At 43.4% G+C, this 20,244-nt stretch overlaps 1 protein-coding gene across 1 annotated transcript; it reads left to right on the plus strand.

The window, feature by feature from the left end:
* Positions 1-13,941: 13,941 nt before the first annotated feature.
* Positions 13,942-15,663, plus strand: LOC136665072 (inositol 1,4,5-trisphosphate receptor-interacting protein-like 2). Its single transcript, XM_066642627.1, has one exon. It carries the CDS (start codon positions 14,103-14,105, stop codon positions 15,585-15,587), a length of 1,485 nt encoding a protein of 494 aa, XP_066498724.1. The 5' UTR covers positions 13,942-14,102; the 3' UTR covers positions 15,588-15,663.
* Positions 15,664-20,244: the final 4,581 nt, after the last annotated feature.

Here is a 20,244-nt window from a genome sequence, read left to right on the forward strand (position 1 = left end):
AAGGGTTACAGACAATGAATGAATAAATGATGACTACAAGTCATGATACTGTTAACTGAATAGTCTTCTGACCGTCCCAATGACCATGAACAGGATGAAGCAGTGGTGAAAGTGGTGTGTTAGTGTGTGTTGTGCTGGTGCGAGTGGATCAGACACAGCAGTTCTGCTGGAGTTTTTAAACCCCTCAGTGTCACTGCTGGACTGAGAATAGTCCACTGACAAAAACATCCAGTGATGAAGGACTGGAAGACGGCATGTGCTCCTCACCCTCCCAGGTTGGTGGCATTGAGTGTGATTGGGGGCAGGGTCTTAGCTAAAGCGGAGCTGGTGATGACTAACTGCAAATCTGCTGTTGTTTAAATCTTAAATTCATATTTATGAAATTTTAAAAGCCTGAGGTTTGTATGTGTAAGTAATAAATGCCAGAGAACAGGAAAATGAGCAGGGAAGTGATAGCATGTCTCCATGGAAAGTCTCAATCCTAACATGTGAACACAAACCCAACAGAGACGCATTTTCTGAGTGGTCTTATGTAATGAATTAAAAAAGGCTGGTATTACGTAATGCATTATTCTTATAAATGCAGTGTAACACACACTCCACCCTTACACACCACCACCCTGTCTCCAGCTGAGCATTACGCTAGATTTAATAAGCAGCAGTAACAAACAAATACCACAGTAATTCACAATACAATGCTTCACATTCACACACACAGTTTTAAAAAATTAATTGCTTCTGTGTTAGCAGAACACTTTAGGAGTGGGGGTGGGGGGTGGGGGGTAAACAGCAGTAATCAACAACGATTTTCCTGTTCATTTGTAAATCTATTAAATAAAGAGGTACATTATACAGGATACTTAAAAATCTGTAAAACAAATAATAAATTGGGCTGAGCCCCAGATCTTAATTTAATTGTAAAGTGAAATTATTTGTTACACTGTGGGTTCAGTGCCTTGCTCAAGGTCCCCTCAGCTGTGGATTGAGGAGGAGGACAGTGCTGTTCCTTCACACCCACCACCCCCAATGTTTCTGCAGTTCCAGGGAATCAGTTCACTTCACTAACCATTAGGCCACAGCTGCACACATACTGTATTCACTGTGCATACCCAGCCAACACCCCTGGTCCACGTAGACACCAACTGAAGGCCACATGAGAGTCAGAGGCCACTGTTTGGGCCACGTCTTGCTCGCATCCACTTTTCCACGGCCAGCACAGCCATGTCTTTCCCGTGTCTTTTGTGACATGTTGTAGAAACAGTGTGTGTGTTTTTTTTTTTTAAGGTGGACCACTTTTGGTTCACCTGCTCTTCTCCAGTACAGACAGTGGGACAGCTGTTCTGAATCTTTGCCTGAAGTGGCCCACATTCGCATACAAAAACCACGATATGTGTTATCAGTTATTTATTGGGTTATTAGCTTGTGTGCTCTCAGTGTCCGGTATTCAAAGGGTACTGTGTTCACAGGGTTCTATACAGAGAGGGTCTTATATTGAGGGAAAACATGGCCTAGTTATTAGAGACGGGAACTTGGCATCTGAAGGTCACCGGTTTCATCCAACGGGAAATGACCAGCAGGAAAATTGAGGGCAGTGGCAGAAAAGGAACAGCGCTGTCCTCTTACCTCAATCTACGTCTGTGGTGCCCTTGAGCAAAGCAGCTTAATCCAAGCTGCTCCCTGAGTGCCTGGGGTGGCTGCCCATCACTCTCTTCTCCTAGTGCACTAGTGTGAGTGTGTGTGTTACCTGCAATGAATGAATGAGTTAATGTGCAGAAGACACATTTTTTTTATAATTTAATTTTAATTTCACATTTACGTTTATGTACTATGGTTACTGGTTTTGATATAAGTTGACATTAGAAGATAACATCTAAAAAAAATAATAAAACACTAGAAATAGAAATAATGCATTTAAAATATACTACCAGAACTCAATTGAAAATTACAATAATAAAAATAATCTTAGTTTGTGTTAGGGCCTTGATTCAGCAGCTCTACACTAACATCTTCAAACATCTAAATTTATTACATGTGATTTTATTTATCGTTTTATATCCACTTACATAGATCTATCTCTACACATTAATAACTCTCCTTCTATTTCCCATTCATTCTCTGGAAATGAAAAACAAGCTCAGGGCGCCACCTGGTGGACATCCAACATAACGTCTGAGCATATGATTTATTTCCTCTAAAATTTGCAAGATAGGACTTAAAGATTGGATTTAACATAACAAATATGCATAATAAATAAATAAATAAATAAATAAGGGTGTGCACCGTTTTTGTGTGTGTTTTGTTTTGTTTCCTTGTGGGGCAAAAGGCCATAGTTTTTTTGAGGGTGAAGAGCCAAGCAGGTCAAATAAATCACAACTAAAGGAGGTAGAAAGCAGGTGTGTTTCTAGACTAGGCCTGTGTGCTTTACTGGGACAGGATTTAGAGTGGCTCAGCTGTCTAAACTATCAAATCAAATCGAATCAAATTTATATAGCGGTTTTCACAACTGATGTTGTCACAAAGCGGCTTCACAGAATTCCAGTAAGACAAGATTTGACATGAAATGTAAAAACAAATTGTAAAACCCTCAAGTGAGCAAGCCAGGGGCGACAGTGTCAAGGAAAAACTCCCCCAGCTGAGGAAGAAACCTTGGGAGGAACCAAGGCTCACAAGGGGTGACCCATCCTCCTCTGGTCAATCTACTGGTGATAATAGTTAGTAGTCCATGAGAACTTCAGTGTAGGGACAGCTTCAAGGCACTTGGTGGTTGCTGGAGCGTGGGCAGCTGGTCTGAAGCGTGGAGGAGGATCTCGACAGTCATCCATCAGTGTCCAGACAGACAGGTGGGCAATCATTTACTCGGAAAGATGTAAAGGGTTTTGTGTTTTGTGTTTGTAAAGTAGAAAATATGAAAATTTCCAGAGTGTGGCTAATGACTCCGGCAGATCTGACTATGACAGCTTTAACTAAAAGGAGAGAACCAGGAGGACACACAGACACGGGAGCATCCTGAAACACTGGCATCCCTCCGCTCCACCGTCAACAAACCTGAGTGATCGCGAGAAGCGGCGGGACGACAGCACCAGCGTCTCAGTTTACTATAATTCCCTGTGTCCATGCACCCCACCGGATCTGCCGCCTTTATCTATGGGGGAGCATTAGCTACCAAATGATAGCGAATGACAGAAATGGCAAATTTGAAATAGGCCTGTAATTAGACAGTGTACTAGCATCAAGATTTGGTTTCTTGATCATAGGTTTAATAACTGCTAGTTTAAAAGCTTTGGGTACATGGCCCAGACTAAGCGATGAGTTTACTATAGTTAAAAGAGGATCAATAATAGCTGGTAGTACTACTTTGAACAATTTTGTGGGAATTGCATCAAGTGTGCAAGTTGTACAGTTTGCGGAGGTGATAATCTTCTCTAGATCTAACTGTGGGAGTGGGTAAAAGGTTTCAAGTCTTTCTTTTACAGTTACATTATATTTTATATCATTTACATCGGGTGGCAGCCAGGATGGATTTAATCCTGTGGCTTGAGTTTGTTGTCTAATATTCTCAATTTTATTATTAAAAAAGTCTATAAAATCTTTACTGGTGAGAGTTGCTGGAATTAGTTGTTCGGAACCTGCTTGATTTTTTGTAGTTCTAGAAAACACACTAAACAGTGCTCTTGGATTATTTTTATTATTGGAGATCAGCGAGGCCAGATATGCTGAGCGAGCTTTAGTGAGGGCATTTCTATACTCTATAAGGCTGTCCTTCCAGGCAGAATGGAACACTTCAAGCTTGGTTGATCGCCATTTCCTAGTGTAAGAACTAAGTCTAAAGTGTGACTGCAGTAGTGTGTAGGCCCTGTTACATTTTTAGTAATACCAATAGAGTATAAGATTGAGGTAAATGCCTAAACTATAACCACAATTCTTCCTACTCGTGGGTTCCGCTGGAAATGTGAAACAATTGTGTAATTACTTACTTTCTGTGTTTCCTAATTCTAAATCTTATAAAAATTAATAATTCATAAATGACAATCTTTAAAAAGTACATGCTCAAGAGACGTTCTGCTGGGTGGTGTTATGTTCTGTGTGAAGGGAATTTCTGACTGTTTGCTTTAGTTGTGTACTGTGTATTTTATACGGTATATAATAAATATATATACGGTTAAGTGGATACTAAACATAGCTGTGAGTCTTTACCTGTCCCTGTCTTCTGCATGATTTTCTTTTAAACATTTATGAGTATCCATTACTCCTTGTTGTTGTTAATAATAATAATAATAATAATAATAATAATAATAATAATGACTCTGGCTGACAGGTTCAAGCTTTTTGGACTGTGCTGATGCATTATGGGAAATTTTGTTCATATAGTAAATTCACATGGCGTTTTCTGTAGTTCTCCTCAGCAATCCTGAATAAAATTAGACTATTTAACGCTTTGATTTATTGTGGCATATGCCACAGTGAACTGGGTCCAATACGCCCCTGGTTGGTGGGTTTTTAATCCAGTTTGTTTTATCATTTCCCAGAGAGTATGGGGATGTAGGCCTGGTGTGGCACCGAATGGGCTGAGAAGTTGACCCCTGGCTGATTGTGGCACTGGTGCAGTGTTTCTCAAAATGTGGGGCGCGCCTAGTGGGGTGTGTAGGTATTGCAGGTGGGGGCAAGGAATATAAAGAAGTGAGCATTTATTTTATTAATGACCCACCGCGACCCTGAACTGGATAAGGGTTACAGACAATGAATGAATGAATGAATGAATGAATGAATGAAGGTTGACCAGCTCTGGGCTGAGGTCAGTAACGAGAGACCAACAGATAACAATGAGGGATAATTACAGTTATGAAAGCGGCTTGTTTATAACTGTTAGGGAAACAGAGGAGGATCTGAGAGTCAGTGAACGTTGATATTAGCTGTGTTCTTGTCGTGAGAAAGAGTTCTAAACATGCAGCAAGTTAACGTTAGTCTCTGGCCGTGTCTCAAACTGCACACGGGTGCTCTGAATGGTGTGAATATATATATACACACCACCCTTATCAGTGCTCTCTGTAGTGTAGTGTGTTAAGTTCCATAGTGTGTTAAGTTCCATAGCCTCGTTCTCTAACGTTAATGTTAATCAAATATTGTTCCACATCGTTATAAATGCAGTATTTCAACAATATAAACCTCACTCCTACGCCCTGCACCTGCCTTTGCTCAACATCAACATGTTTTTGACTGAAAAGTGAGAAAGTGAAGCACAATGTTCTGTATTTGTGAACACTGATGTTAATGTTGTATCTGGTGTTATAATGTTAAGCTACTGATGTAGAGATAGAAATTGATGTTATTTAAATATATTAGAAAATTGTAAACTTGCATGTGTATTTTATTACCATCTTTTTGGGGCGATATATTGCAGGTGGGGCATGAAATTTCCCCATCGTCTGCGGTGGGGAATAATAGAAAAATTTGAGAACCACTGCCCTGGTGATTGTGTCTCTCTTGTGGCCAGAATCAGATTTTTTTTAAGAATATAATTTTTAGGATTAAAACAGTTCCTTGTAGTATAATTATTGAGATAAATCAGATCCGTTATTGGTGCTGATCAGACTTTGAGTGGTGGATCAGACACAGCAGTGCTGCTGGAGTGTTTAAACCCCTCAGTGTCACTGCTGGACTGAGAAAAGTCCACCGACCAAAAACATCCAGCCGACAGCATCCTGTGTCACTGATGAAGGACTAGAGGACGACCGACACACACTGTGCAGCGAGAGATGAGCTACTGTATCTGAATTTACATCTACAAGGTGGACCAACGACGGAGGAGTGTCTCACAGAGTGGACAGTGAGTGGACAGAGAAAGGAGTATCTCACAGAGTGGCAGAGCAAGAGATGGAGTACAGTTTGTAATTGTAGAACTACAAAGTGGGCTCAAGCCTAGGGGTGGACACAGAAAATGCAGAATTTTAAGTGGTCAATGTTGTTGGGAGCAGCCGGCTGAGAACTCTGGAGGAAAGATTATATTCCTTCTTTTTTCCCAGGATCTAATCTCAGTTCCAGCTCCAGATCACAGCCAGAGGACACTGCAGTCTCCAGAGAGCCCAGCCCTGCATCCACAACCCAGTAGGCCCCAGGATGTCTCTCTACAAAGGACAGAGACACAGACCACAGACCACAGCTACAGCTTCTGAAATGGCCCATTCACGGAGGAGGAGCTGCTTTGGGAACGGAGGGGATTATGTTTAAAAATGTATATATAAAAATATGTATTTTTAGATGTAAAAATATCATAAAACTGTTGTTTAATCATTGATTCATTCATTCATAAGTAATCACATTTTCAATCACAGATATTTACATATCAGTGGCGGATGCTGGTCTTTCAAGGAGGGGGAAGCTCAATTTCGGCCTACATCATAAAATGTGTCGGTTTATTTATACGTAAATTCTACCCTCCGTTCCTTTTCAAGAAAATGATCTGTGACCCTGTCGTACCAACAACGTGTCTTTTCCAGGGACTTGACTAGTGTCCTCTCAATGTCCAGCAGAGCTAGGCTGCTTAAACGGCCTTGGCTCATGTGAAGTGTGTCCGCCGGTGAGTGCTTTGTGACGGTGGAGGGGCTCAGCAGCACCCGCTGGACAGAAACTGCGATAGAAGTCAGAAAGAGTGATAGAAGTTAGTCTCCAAACACAAGCAGCTACAAAAAACCCACCAGAAATAGAAGCTCGATTTGTCACTAGTCGTTTTTAACAAAGAAAATGCCACTAAGAGGATTAAGAAAGTCTGGTTCAACTCGGAACAGAATGAAAATGTAATGCTCCCACGGATCTTTAAACCAAAGGATCGCTGATTCGCTCATTTCGCTGTCAATCAAAAAGGGATTCAGCCTCAGACAGATCATCCAATCATCATGCAGAAACTGAGCGTCTGGGCCAGCCGAGGCCAGCCCACTGCACCATAGAGCCCCAGAGACGCTGAGCGTCCGATGGGCGGGACAAAGCCCAGCATTTATCCAATCACTCGTCTCGTTTCGCTGCACTTCACTGCTTCGCTATTGAACTCTGTGGACGCTCTGTTTAAAGCACCGTGAATCTGCGTGAATGATTGAGAGGAAAGCCGCATCTTTACCAGTGATAAGAAGCTGATTCTGAACAAAAGTTGAGCACGTTGTAGTGCAGATTTATTCAGTGACATGTACACACAACAGTATATATTTGATCACTTATTTTTTGAAATTTTAGGGGAAGCTGAGCTTCCCTTGCAGTCTTAGAGCAATCGCCTCTGTTACATATACATTATCTCGCATAATTACTTCTTCGCTAATTTACTCACTCATTTTACCACATATAATATATATACACACCCACTTACTCACATACTTTCTCATTCACATACATACCCATATTTACTCATTCACTTCTTCATCCACACATTCATTTATTCACACACTCACTCACTTAGACACTCCCTCACTCACTTACCTCTTCATCATTCACTCACCAACATACTGACATACACACATACTAGTATTGCACTGTATACCGACACTAGAAAAGTATCTCAATACGGAAACAGGAATGTTTTAAAATAAGAGTGCCACAGGAGGTCAGTGTGCGCCTGCAGCGCTTTGCCAACTCTCCCTCTTTTAAGGATGTTGCCGCTAGTTTTAGCGACTTATCAGATCTTCTAGCGAATTATTTAAAAACACTTTTTGTACAAACCTTAGCTACTCTATATAGAAGACAAATGCTAATAGCACGACTCATTAGAACACCAGGACTGACTGTGTGTGGGAGAGACATCTCTCTCTCAGTGTCTTCTCTGCTCCTGGAGACAGAGCTCTGGGAGACACAGCTGAACTCTTGAACTGAGATCACATAATTGATCAAGGCATTCAGCTTTATTCAAACAGTAAACACTTATCGGAATCGACAGTATGTCTGATGACTTTGAGTTTGGCGATAGTAAGGCCCTTGATGTTGAGTTGGAGCACTGACAGGCCTTGGTTTTTGACTGTGGGGCATGTCCGCCCATCCTGAAGATGACGTTCTCTGCCTTGGTCTGCCAGCTCGATGATTCAGTTTTATGAGTTGGTCTTGCACCATTTCTTACGACTCTCAGGGGAGGCTGCATGGAAGTTGTCTTCTCCCCTGCCATTCCACTTGTGGACCTTGCTGAACTGTCTACGCACTGGGTCGGGAGTGTGGTGAACCTGAACATACTGTCGAGCACATAATTACTGGCTGCCCCCTGTACAGCCCACCCTTAGAAGCTGGCCTATTCGACATGAACCAGAGACAAGGATGTGGCAGCATGACACTGAGTTGGCCATCAGATGATATACAAAAGGAGGAGGATGAATGTATGACATGGGACTGAAGGCGTGATTGGACCCAGAAGTGGCAAAACGTCATGTGTGGCGTCACACTTAACAAGCAAATACCAGTGATTTTGCCGACCGCCCTCAGCTTGTAGAGAAAGTACATTACTTTTGCTGATGTTTCAGCTTTTTGCCATGGTATCGTTTCAGTATCGGTATCAAGATATTTAGGCAGGTATTGTATCAAAAGTTATAATTTTGGTATCGTGACAACAGTAATACATACTCATTCAATCACTCTCATACTTGTTGTACCCACATACCCACACTCTCATGCACCCACTCATATGTAACTCGAGTTGTTTAGTTTTGTAGCACTGTCGCTAATGCAATGGTCTCCTCAGTTTGGAGACATTTTCACCTTAAGTGATCCGAAACAGCAAAAACATGTCTGTATCACCCACCTATGGAGCAGGAACAGAGCCTCATTTCATCTCTGTTTGTGCTTTTCAACGAGTTTGTTAAAACAACTCCTGATGCCTCTGCCATGAGCAGACAGAGACAAATAAAGACAGACTAGCATAGCATACCAGACCCAGGCAGTTTATTTTTTTACTCATTTACAGACACTGGGGCTTTGTAAACACATTAAACCCATTTCAAGAGTAAACCGACTGGAGAGCAGCACATGGAGAGGAAACATCTTCTGAATTTTATTAAAAGCGTTTTTGATTACGTGTCCGCGTGGGTTTCCTCCGGGTGCTCCGGTTTCCTCCCACAGTCCAAAAAAAAAACACACGTTGCAGGTGGATTGGCGACTCGAAAGTGTCCGTAGGTGTGAGTGTGTGAGTGAATGTGTGTGTGTATGTGTGTGTGTCTGTGTTGCCCTGTGAAGGACTGGCGTCCCCTCCAGGGTGTATTCCTGCCTTGCGCCCGATGATTCCAGGTAGGCTCTGGACCCCCCGCGACCCTAAAATTGGATAAGCGGTTACAGATAATGGATGGATGGATGGCGTTTTTGATTACAATTGTGAACTATACCTTTAATATTAGGAACGGCACAAGTGGCCCATTTGTCACAAGGGGGTGCTATTGTACTTTGCCTCAGTGACACTTTGTGTCCTTTGTATGAAATTATGAAACAAACTGAGATTATTTGTTGAAATGTTCACTCCTCACCACTGAGAAAATATCCTCACCACTGTAAATGAACCGAAATCACTTTAAACAACAACAAAGTCTAAAATATGAACGAAAACTGAGTTGGTCTGAAGAATGACATTTCTTTCCAGTCATTCCTCAGTAGAACCTGTTTATCCTAGAATGAAATGTCGTTCTTCACCCCATGACAGAAATCCTGAGATATCTAGAAAGCTATAAATTGTGCTGGCGTGTCTCAGAAGCTGCCCTCTCTGATTTGTGGCTGTAGCAGCAAAAATAACTAGGTTTGTTTACACAGTAGAAATATTTTCCACAAAGTGGAAACAAGTCCAGAGAGTTATTTTAAATTTCTTAATTTTTACCATAACTACCTCCATGTCTCTGTGGCAGATGTGGGCTGAGAGGAAGGCAGTGTGTGTGTGTATCTGTGTGTGTGTGTGTATGTGTGTGGTTGGGGGGCAGTAGTGGTGGTGATGTGAGTCAGGGTGTTGGAAACCTCAGTGCTGTAGACAACACCAGGAGATTGTTCATTGCCTGGAGGAGAGTTTGGCAGCATGTATGTGTGTGTGTGTGTGTGTGTGTGTGTGAGTGAGGGGGTGGAGTATCTGCATAAACACAGAGTCTGACTGATGCAATCAGTGTGTAACTAAAGTTTGTGTGGAGCGTATCTGATCATGTCTCTTCAGGGCCATGTCTAAACTTCAGGGTGCAAATAAAGAGCTGGTGTTTATCTCCTGTAGTGACAGCTTCTACAATGCTGCCAAAGCTTTACACTGATACTAGAGCATTGCTGTGAGGATCTGATTGCATTCAGCCACAAGAACTTCTGTGACGTCAGGAACAGATGTTGGATGATTAGGATCAAAAACACCACTCCAGCTCGTCCCAGGAGTATTGATTGGAGCTCTAGAGAACCCAGGTCCACTGCCCCACAGTCTAGTGCCTGTGATTGGCTGGAAAGAGGCTGAGTTGTATTTGAAAAATGCACCTCCTGCTGTGTACATTGTTGTATGAAGTATGATTCCTGAAATCTGGAAGTGGTCAGTGTGTCAGAGGATGGTGACCAAAAAGCATGAGTCAAGTAAGGAAATGTAGTGACTTCAGAAAATCAGATTACACTCAGACTTTAGAAACGAAGGACCACAGCTCTTTATTGTTTTATACTGAATGGAATACTGTGTGAGCTCCTCAGATAATGTCCAATCTCTTCCATGATTTGAATTAGGAGTGTATTAAGTGTGTGCATTGGAAAATGCCATTTTCCACTGCATGATGCATACTCAAATCGTCTCCACCCGGCTCTGCTTTATTGCATGTCCATCAGGTAAATTTGGTTCTGGTTCCTGGTCTGGGTTTTTAGCCCCTGTTCTTTTGTGGTCCCGAGCAAGCCGAGTAGGGACTAACTGTCACGTGTAAACCTTGCAGAGTGCTGATTGGCCAGAGAGATGATGAAATGCAGACATCCAGTAGAGGTGGGTGATACAGGGAATTTTGGTATCAATCCGATACCAAGTAAATGCAGGGCCAGTATCGCTGATACCGATACTGCTAGTCTTCGCCACGTGACGGTGCAACAGCAAAAAACTTGAGTATCGATCTTTTTACACGAGTATTGCTCAATATCAAAACCAGCGTTGGTATCGATATTATCGATATTTGGATCCATCCGCCCACCTCTAACATCCAGCACAAACTTGCCATCTATACAATTCAAGTTACAGCAGTGATTGCAAGTATTTTCATCCAGCTCACAACAGCAGTTTGTAAAATTATGCTGTGGTCGTGTTAAAAGTTAAAAACTAGGGCAGGACCCGATATTCAGTTAATTGGATAGATATTCTGCTTTTAATTTAGCAATTCGGATACTGGGATGTTAAAGTTGGTGTCAGATGCAGGTTTTCTTAATGACAGCCCCCCTCCCCAAACCCTGAATATTTGAGTATTCGCCAAATATCACTTCCAAAGCTCGGAAGCCCTAAAAATGTGTTGGTGGCCAAAGCCTGTTAGAGACAGGGCTTTCCAACATCTCTAGCTTGTGGTAATAGAAATTTAAGTGGGGACCTGGTCCCAAAAAGCCAGTAGAGACTAGTAGAGACGGTACTCTAAAGTGGAAAAAAATAAGAGTTCTCAGTGATTTCTACTGGACTGGAGACACAGTACTACCCCCATGGAAGAAATAGTCATCACTGAAGGTCATAGCCACCCACTGCTTATATAGATGAAGAGGCAGGAAACCAAACAGGAATTAATGTGTAAAAGTCCCAAGTGCTGTGCTGAGTTCAGAGAGGGTGGAAAGTAAATACCACAGCTATATTTGTAACATAGACAGAGCGACCCCTGGTTCCTATCACCACCTCTGTACGGAAATCAGAGTCGTGGGTTTCACGTCAGACCCTTCAGACCTTATAACAGAGCATACAGCTGCTCTAGTTCCATTGTTGTTGAACTGGGGCTAGTTGGCTCTTATTTCTTGCTGTGTGTTGAGGAGGAGGACGCGCTGGCCTTCATGTGATTGTGACACTGTGTCTCCTGTCTGTCTTTTTTTGCCCTGAGCAAGACATTCCCCACATGACTCTTCCTCACAGACTAGAGCTGCATCTGACTCAGTGTTAAAGGAGCTATGCTTCACTTTTAATCACAGAAACTAGTAAATATAATTGAATGGGACCAAAAGGTCACTGCACTGGCAGGAAATGTGGGGGTGGGGGGAGAGGAAGTACAGTTCCCTAAAACTAGGCACCTTAGTGCCCCCCCCCCCCCACCTGCAAACTGCTCCATAGTTTCTGAGGTGGATGTCTTCCACCCTGGCTGTGTGTGTGTGTGTGTGTGAGTGAGTGCGTGCATGAGTGAGTGTGAGTGCATGTGTGTGTGTGTGAGTGAGTGAGTGAGTGAGTGAGTGAGTGTGCGCGTATGTGAGTGAGTGTGTGTGCGTGAGTGAGTGAAATCTTGAAGAAAACCATTGCTTGCATCTTTAATGAACCAGTTTATGTTCCATAGAGTGGGTTTGATTGCCTTCATCCCCATAAGCTCAGAGTCATCTCTGTGGTATTGGATGGAGCTCCATTACTGCAGCGAAACACAGTCCCTCTGCTCCACAGCCCAAAGCTGGGGTCATGTACACTTAACAATGGGTGGCTTTAGGCTCATGTGCAGCTGCTCCATAGCATCCTGTTGCATAAAAAGCGCTTTCTTAGAGAAATTATACAAACCGTGACATCGATCTGAGCCCCTCAAAAAAGCTGAATTCACTCCTTATGAAGGGCGTCAGCAAACAGTTGGACATATAATACATCTGAATTTGTTTGATCAAGCAGACGCCTCATTTCACATCCACAGGAGATACAGAGAGCTAGATCGGACTCTTGAGAGGCTGTTTTGCCTAATTTCAGATAAGGACAGCAGACAGAGGGCTGCAGTGTTAGCAGTAAGTCCTGTGTGAGACCGATGTTTGAATATGTATCGCTCCTGTTGAACTGAACTGTGCTCGGTGCTGAGATCAAGATTCTACATTTCCATGTGAAAACCTCAGAGGTCAGTACAGCTGTGTAAGTCCATTCTTATTTAGGTCTTCAGGGTCAAGCTAGACCTCACAGGGCACAGGCTGTGTGTATGTGTGTGTGTGTGTGTGTGTGTGTGTGTGTGTGTGTGTGTGTGTGTGTGTGTGTGGAGGGACGGGTTATGTGGCTACAGTCTCTTGCTCAATGAGATGTTGTTTAGGTTTGTTTGGCCATGCCCTCGCTGATGTCATTACTGATAACTAATTCTCAACTCTGGAAGTAATGCATAAACATCCTTTAATATTAATTTAACATTTCATTTCTGAATATATGACAGTGTCCATTTTCCACTATTTGCATATGTTGAGTTATTTATTCCTCGACAGCATCCTTGTTCCTCACAGGGTTTCACAAACTCACCCAGTCACTCACACACTCACCCAGTCACTCACACACTCTCCCAGTCACTCACACACTCACACAGTCAACAACACACTCACCCAGTCACTCACACACTCGCCCAGTCACTCACACACTCACCCAGTCACTCATACACTCAAACCTGTGGACAGTTTCACAAACTCAGTTTGACAAGGCCAATCCATCTACCATCATGAGTTTCTGGGAGGAATATTTGTAAACATTGTAAGATAATTTATTCATGCATTGTTTTCCTTATGTTCTCCTTGTGTCTATTGTTTTCATAAGAAGTCATCTTCTGGTGAACAGTGTCAAAGTACAGTACGCTTTAGCTCTGCTTGTGCCTTTAAAACCTTGGGGGAAGGGTGAGGGGAGGAGTGTGACTCTGACTTCACTTTTTTCTTTTTTTTTTTTCAAACAGAAATTCCTCTCTCAAGAGTTTGGCATTTCCTCTTAGCTCACACACTCAACGGCTGCGCTCCTCTTTCGCTCATCTCTTCCCAGAGTAGAGGGGGATTTTCAAACATCCTGAATGAGTGGTAGAGGCCACGAGGCATCCACGAAGAGACGTTCACTGGGAGAGAAGAGCTCAGAAGTTGTTTGGTGGAACTAAAACTGAAGACACAGCAAAAGAACTTCAGAACATCTGCTGGAACTGGGCGGCTGGATAAGGATGGGCTAGCGACCACTGGGAAACCTGAGAAGCTAGGACTGAAAGAGTAGGATGAGCGTCTACACTCTAAACCTCAGGGTTTTCTGGCCTTTGGTCACTTGTATTCTCAGCGCCTTGCTTCTGCTGCATCACTTCATCCTGTCAGGCTCGGAGGAGCGAGGGGACGGCTGCTCTGAACAAGGCCCGGGAGCCATCTCGCTGTTCAAGTATGTGCTGGCTTTCGCACTCTGCTACTTCTTCATCAGGTTCTGCACGTCTCCACCAGGCACTGCCAAGCGCGGTGTCCACAGGGTCCCGGATGCAGCCGGAAAACCAGCTGTGCCTAAGAGGGAACTGCTGGAGGATCACTTTGAGAAACATGTCCGTCTTTCTCCTCACGTTCTGGGCCATAGTAAAGCTCACGTGGCTAAGCTGGTGAGCGAGTTAGTCAGGGTTGGAAGGGCAGAGGTACCCCCAGAGTCATCTCTGGCTTTCCGCGGTGACTTTGTCCAAATCGGAAGCTCGTATGAGGAGCACAAGGTGGGCTCCCCGGACTGTTTCGATATCCTGGTACCCTTGCGCCTACCTCGTGGACTTAAACTTGAGCCTTGCAATTACTCTGGTACCCAAGGAGGGACGCTACTGGTCACTCTGGAGACGCCACGCAAAGCCGAATGGACGAGGCGCCACAGAGCTTTCACAGACACCTTCTTGCATTCGAAAAGCACTGCTGGAGTCTACAGGTTAAACCCAGATTCTGTCCTCCGCTGGTTCTATTCCGCATCCCAACGCTGCCTCTCCACTGTTCGATATCCGTTTGAGCAGCGATGCTCCCTCAGCTTGTCCCTCTGCGAAGGCCAGCGGGTCCAACTGCACCTCACACCTCGCTCAGACTACGTGTGCTGCCATATCTCCATGGGTGTCCGACTGATTCCAGCTTTGCCCTTGGGTGACAACGCCTTCCTAGTCGCATCAACTGGAGCTCAGAAATCTCAGAAAGGTGAGGATTTATGGACAGTCTACTTCCCCAGGCAGGAGCACAGGTTGCTGGGCTTCTTGAAGGGCAAACTCCCAGCCAGTTCCTGCCATCTGAAGTGCCTTCAGCTGCTCAAGGAGGTACGAGACTTAGGAGGTCAGACTTTAGACCAGCAAGCTGGGGCGGAGTGGAGAGGAGTGCTCTCCTCCTATGCCCTGAAAACCGCCTGGCTCCGTCTGCTCCTAACTACACCCTCCGAGGCCTGGGACGATTGCCACCTCGTGGACAGGCTGGAGGACTTGCTGCGGTGTTTGAGGGACAGTCTCCAGGCCAGGGTGCTTCGCCATCTCCTCCTCAGCGGTGAGGCTGGGATCCTGCCTGAATCCATGCCTTTGCCAAAGCTGGTTAAGGAGATGGCGCCATCCAACTTGTGGGCAGATTGTAGTGCTACCTCTCTGGACCTGGTCTCTGCTCGTCTGGCTTATTCTTGGACTCACCTCCATCGCCTGATTCGTCTCGGCCGTCCACAGAAGACTGCTCTCGGCCGAGGGGTCCACTGCAAGCACATAGATGCTGAGTAAATCGTGATTGCTTCCAGAGATTATGTTATTTTGAGAGTCAGTTTATTTATGACTGAAAGCTTCAATGATCTGAATATCTCACACGTTGCTCATGTGCTTCAGAAGGAAAGGGAACATGGTTTTGGGAAGCGTATTTAGGAATTCAGTGCAAATATCCAAAGCATGAAGCATGGAAGTACAATTGGTTTAACTGGTACAAATCAGTGTAATCTAACTTGGTGCTGGTTAGGGACATAGTGCCATCACTAACTGCTGCTTTGTTTTCAGGTAATAGGCCTATTAAAGAGGTTTCTTGAGGAGGGTCTGACTGCAGAGCTTCAGAACCACAGTTTCACTCCAGCAGTTTCAGGCCAGTAACGTTGATCATATGCAGAGAAGAAGAGAACGGCTTTAATAGTATATAAATAATAATATATAAATAATAACCTTTAATAGTCCCAGAGCGGGTAAATATTCATGAGCTAAAAGTTAAATTTTCTGCTGTGTATATGTTGATCTGTACAGGTTTATTTAGATATAAATCATTTAGATGTAGGTTTATTTCTGCACACAGCGTATTATTTGAATTACACTCTATAAGCTATTAGCTGATGTGTGGTCAACATACTGGTACAAACTGCTTGCTGTTGCGTGGTCCAGGGTGGACGCTGCACCCTGAGGAGACTCCTTAATGTCGCAAAGACTGTAAAGTGCTTTGATGGTCTAGGAATGCGATACGTAAGTGTAACTATCCCTCATCATATCATTCTTACACACAAAGCCCACACAACAGTAGGCCATCAGAGCTTGTTCTGATCCTGTGTGAATTCCTCCTGTAGACGCTACAAAATTAGAGAAGAGTAAGTAGATAATAACTTAATTAGCTGAAAACAAATTGATCCTTACCATGTGAATGTTTGTATCTGTTCATATGAAATTGTGTTTAAATCTATAACATTAAATATGAGGTCACACCCACACACATTTATTACAAATATATCAGAAACTAGACTTAAATTGATTGAGATATTGATTAGACTAGCAGTAGCTGAGGAAATGCAAGGAAAGTTCATTTATAGAGTAGCTTTCATACACAGTTATAATTCAAAATGCAAAAAGAAACACTAAATACAATTAATTAACAAGATAAATTAATTAAAACAGTAAAAATCGTTAAAAGCGTTAGAACATTTCAAGGCCTCTGAAAAATTCAAACAAATGTCGGTGCACTGTCCTGAATCTGCTGGCTTGAAGTCGTTGGCATAAATCTGCGGCTATGCAGATGGATATTATTGGTTCTCTTTGGTACTTGTGTCTTTTTAAAGCAATGCATTCGATGCTCCACGTGGCACCGTAGCCATGTGCATATTATAGTGTCTTACTGGCTGTATTTTATGGAGGATTAGTGTTGAAACCGCTGTCGTAGGAGCTGAAAAACTGTGTTAGCTCTGTTTTGACTCAGAGTCAGTGATGTCATAGCTCCTGGGGGGGGTGTTGTCTGTGGTTAGAGAATAGTTCAACCCACAGCAAGATCACCTTTTCCCACACTCCCTCTGTGCTTATAAGGCCCGTGATATCTTACGAACGAGGACACAAATGAGAATAGGGCGCTGCAGGCTTTCTGGCCACAGACGCCCTGTTGTGAGTTCCCTTCTGGGGATTTGTGTAGTGAAACATCTGGGGACACGGCTGATGCGATCAGTTTGACTCACTGTGTCTGTTTACCTCTTTCAGAGTTTTTCAGAGATAATACTTTATTGTCAGATCCAAGATCTGACACGTGTCTTGCATAGAAACAGCAGCTCTATTGAGACACTGTATATTAACAATACAACAATTAAAAAGAAAAAAAAAGTAGCAAGGCCTTGTGTCGTACTCGGATGCACACTCCCTGGTCCCCAGGAGATGCTACTCTGCAGCCTGTTGCCAAGGAGACGGGAATCTCAGACAGGGGTCAGTCATAAAGTTCGGGTTTAATGTCAGCGCAAAGCTGGCGGTGTTTCTGTGTGCGCAGAAAACCACAGTCAATGCAGTGGATTGAGATAGTTCTAGTGCAACTTGGTGGTGTCCAAATGTTTGAGACCACAACAGGCCATAACTGTATTTCTATTTAATTTTTAAATAATTAAATAAATTATAAGAACATAATATGACCTCAGACCTATGGACAGCAACGTATACTGCATTACAGACAGTTAACTGTGTTGTCATTTTACATGCTGTACAGTTCATTACTTTATTGTCATTGTGGGGTCCGGGCCTTTTTGGTTTTGCTCCTGATCCGTTAGAAACAGGTCTGGATCCGTGCTTCCCACTGTTCCTGGACTTTCAGTCATGCAGAAAGGTCTGAATCAGAGTCCTGAAGCTGTGTTGCTTTGTTGCTTAAGACTGTGCCCCCATTTCCGTGAGGAACTGCAGAGGGTTTCAGTTCAGTCGCTTTAGGTACTTTAAAGAGGAAGAGAAGCTGAAATAAGGAAATAAGTATGCTATAATTTATCATGCACGCAAAGAGGAATCCACACCAAGCCCCTTATGACACGGATGTCACAGCCATGTTCTGTACTGTTAAGTCAGAGAACATTTGTTTAATTTCCAGTTAAAACAGCCTTTAATTATTCTGTGCTAATTAATCATTCCTTCTTCACTGTCACAAAAAAAGCAGAAAACGTGTTGAAGAAATCTATTTCTCCTTTGCAGAAGTTCACTAATCCCAGAACACATTTAATGAACACCAGCAGCATCTTTCTCTCATTAGCAAATGTTCTTCTGTGTCTCTCACATAAACGAGGGTCCATCGCTATAGGACAGACTCAGATGAGGGGGCGGGGCTATTCCAATATGTCTGCACCCTATTCATGCAGCTTTCAGACTTTGACAGATCACAAAAACTGACTGTTGCTGTTGTTAGTGGTAGCATTGATGGGCTTTTCATAATACGTCTCATTTAAAGGTTGTTTTGACTGGAACTGACTTTTGCTTTTAACTTTTGTACAGCACTGTACGTACCGAATGCATGAAAATGAATGAATGTATTTTTTTTTATCTGTTTATATGTGTGTTTGTTTATTGTATATTGTATATCTGTTGTATATACACCTGAAAATAAGTGGCAGTCTTAATTCTTAATTTAAATGTTGCATGTGTATTTATACATGGCCTAAATAAATGCCCTATTTTGGATAGCAGTGTTTGGGATAATGACAGAGTTTATTTACTGTCTACAGGAGGAAAGGAGAGGGTTGGAAGGTGTGGCATTACGACAGGGCTTTGTTTAGAGCAGATTTCATGTTAGCAGTAGCTGTTCAACCCTGTATTCCAGACGAGGAAAGGTGAGTCAAACCAATGGTTGCACATAAAGGTCTTTTGTGATTCAGTTAAAGTCTACAGCACTCGACAAAGTCCATCACATCCTTACACACCCCCAGGGCAGGAGAGTGAAGCAAGAGGGACTTGGGAAACCTATCATCTTCCTAAATGTAGCTCAGCCTATGTTGTTTCTCAACATGTTTTGAAGTAAGTTTCAGAATTCACGAAAGCTTGAAAAGCTCTGGAGCAACTGCATATGAGCCATAGGTCAGCAGGCCCAATGCCAAGTGTCAGCTAGAAGAGTGTGAATTCCCCTAGAGAGGCTGTGTTCTCTGGAAAGCATACATTTAGGATGAGCTGGAGTATTGTACATGATATAATCATCCAGCATCAGGAGAAAATGCTCTCAGACAAAACAAGTTTATGTACAGAGCACCTTTTGGCTTTGGCTTTACAAAACTGGACCGGGAGATTAGAGCATTAAAACAAGACACTACAAGAATTAAACACTTAAATGATAGTTAAAACATTGCAGGGCAGTACAATGGAGCAGTAGGTAGTGTCTCTGTCACAGCTCCAGGGTCCTGGAGGTTGTGGGTTTGAGTCCCGCTCCAGGTGACTGTCTGTGAGGAGTGTGGTGTGTTCTCCCTGTGTCTCCCTGCATGGGTTTCCTCCAGGTGCTCTGGTTTCCTCCCACACACCAAAAAGCATGGGTGGATTGGAGATTCAAAAGTGTCCACAAGTGTAAATCAATGTGTGAGTGTGTGTGTCGCCCTGTGAAGGACTGGCGCCCCCTCCAGGGTGTGTTCCTGTCTTGCGCCCAGTGATTTGGGTAGGGTCCGGACCCACCGCCGCCCTGAACTGGATAAGGGTTACAGACAATGAATGAGTGAATAAAATATTTAAAAAGATTAAATAAGAAACAGTTTACTATGCTAATACAGTAACCAGGGCGGCAGCAGGTAGTGTCGCAGTCACACATATCTATGGACCTGGAGGGTGTGGGTTCGATTCCCACTCCGGGTGACTGTGAGGAGTTTGGTGTGTTCTCCCTGTGTCCGCGTGGGTTTCCTCCAGGTGCTCTGGTTTCCTCCCACAGTCCAAAAACACACGTTGGTAAGTGGATTGGTGACTCAAAAGTGTCCATAGGTGTGAGTGACTGTGAGTGTGTTTGTTGCCCTGTGAAGAACTGGCATCCCCTCCAGGGTGTATTCCCACCTTGCTCCCAGTGATTCCAGGTAGGCTCTACACCCACCACCACCCTGAACTGGATAAGCGTTTGCAGATAATGAATGAATGAATGAATAATACAGTAACCAGACATGAAAAAACTATTTTTCGCATTTATCTCCTGCGACCAACACCCCCACAC

This window comes from Hoplias malabaricus, chromosome 13, assembly GCF_029633855.1.
Source record: "Hoplias malabaricus isolate fHopMal1 chromosome 13, fHopMal1.hap1, whole genome shotgun sequence".
Lineage (NCBI taxonomy): Eukaryota > Metazoa > Chordata > Actinopteri > Characiformes > Erythrinidae > Hoplias > Hoplias malabaricus.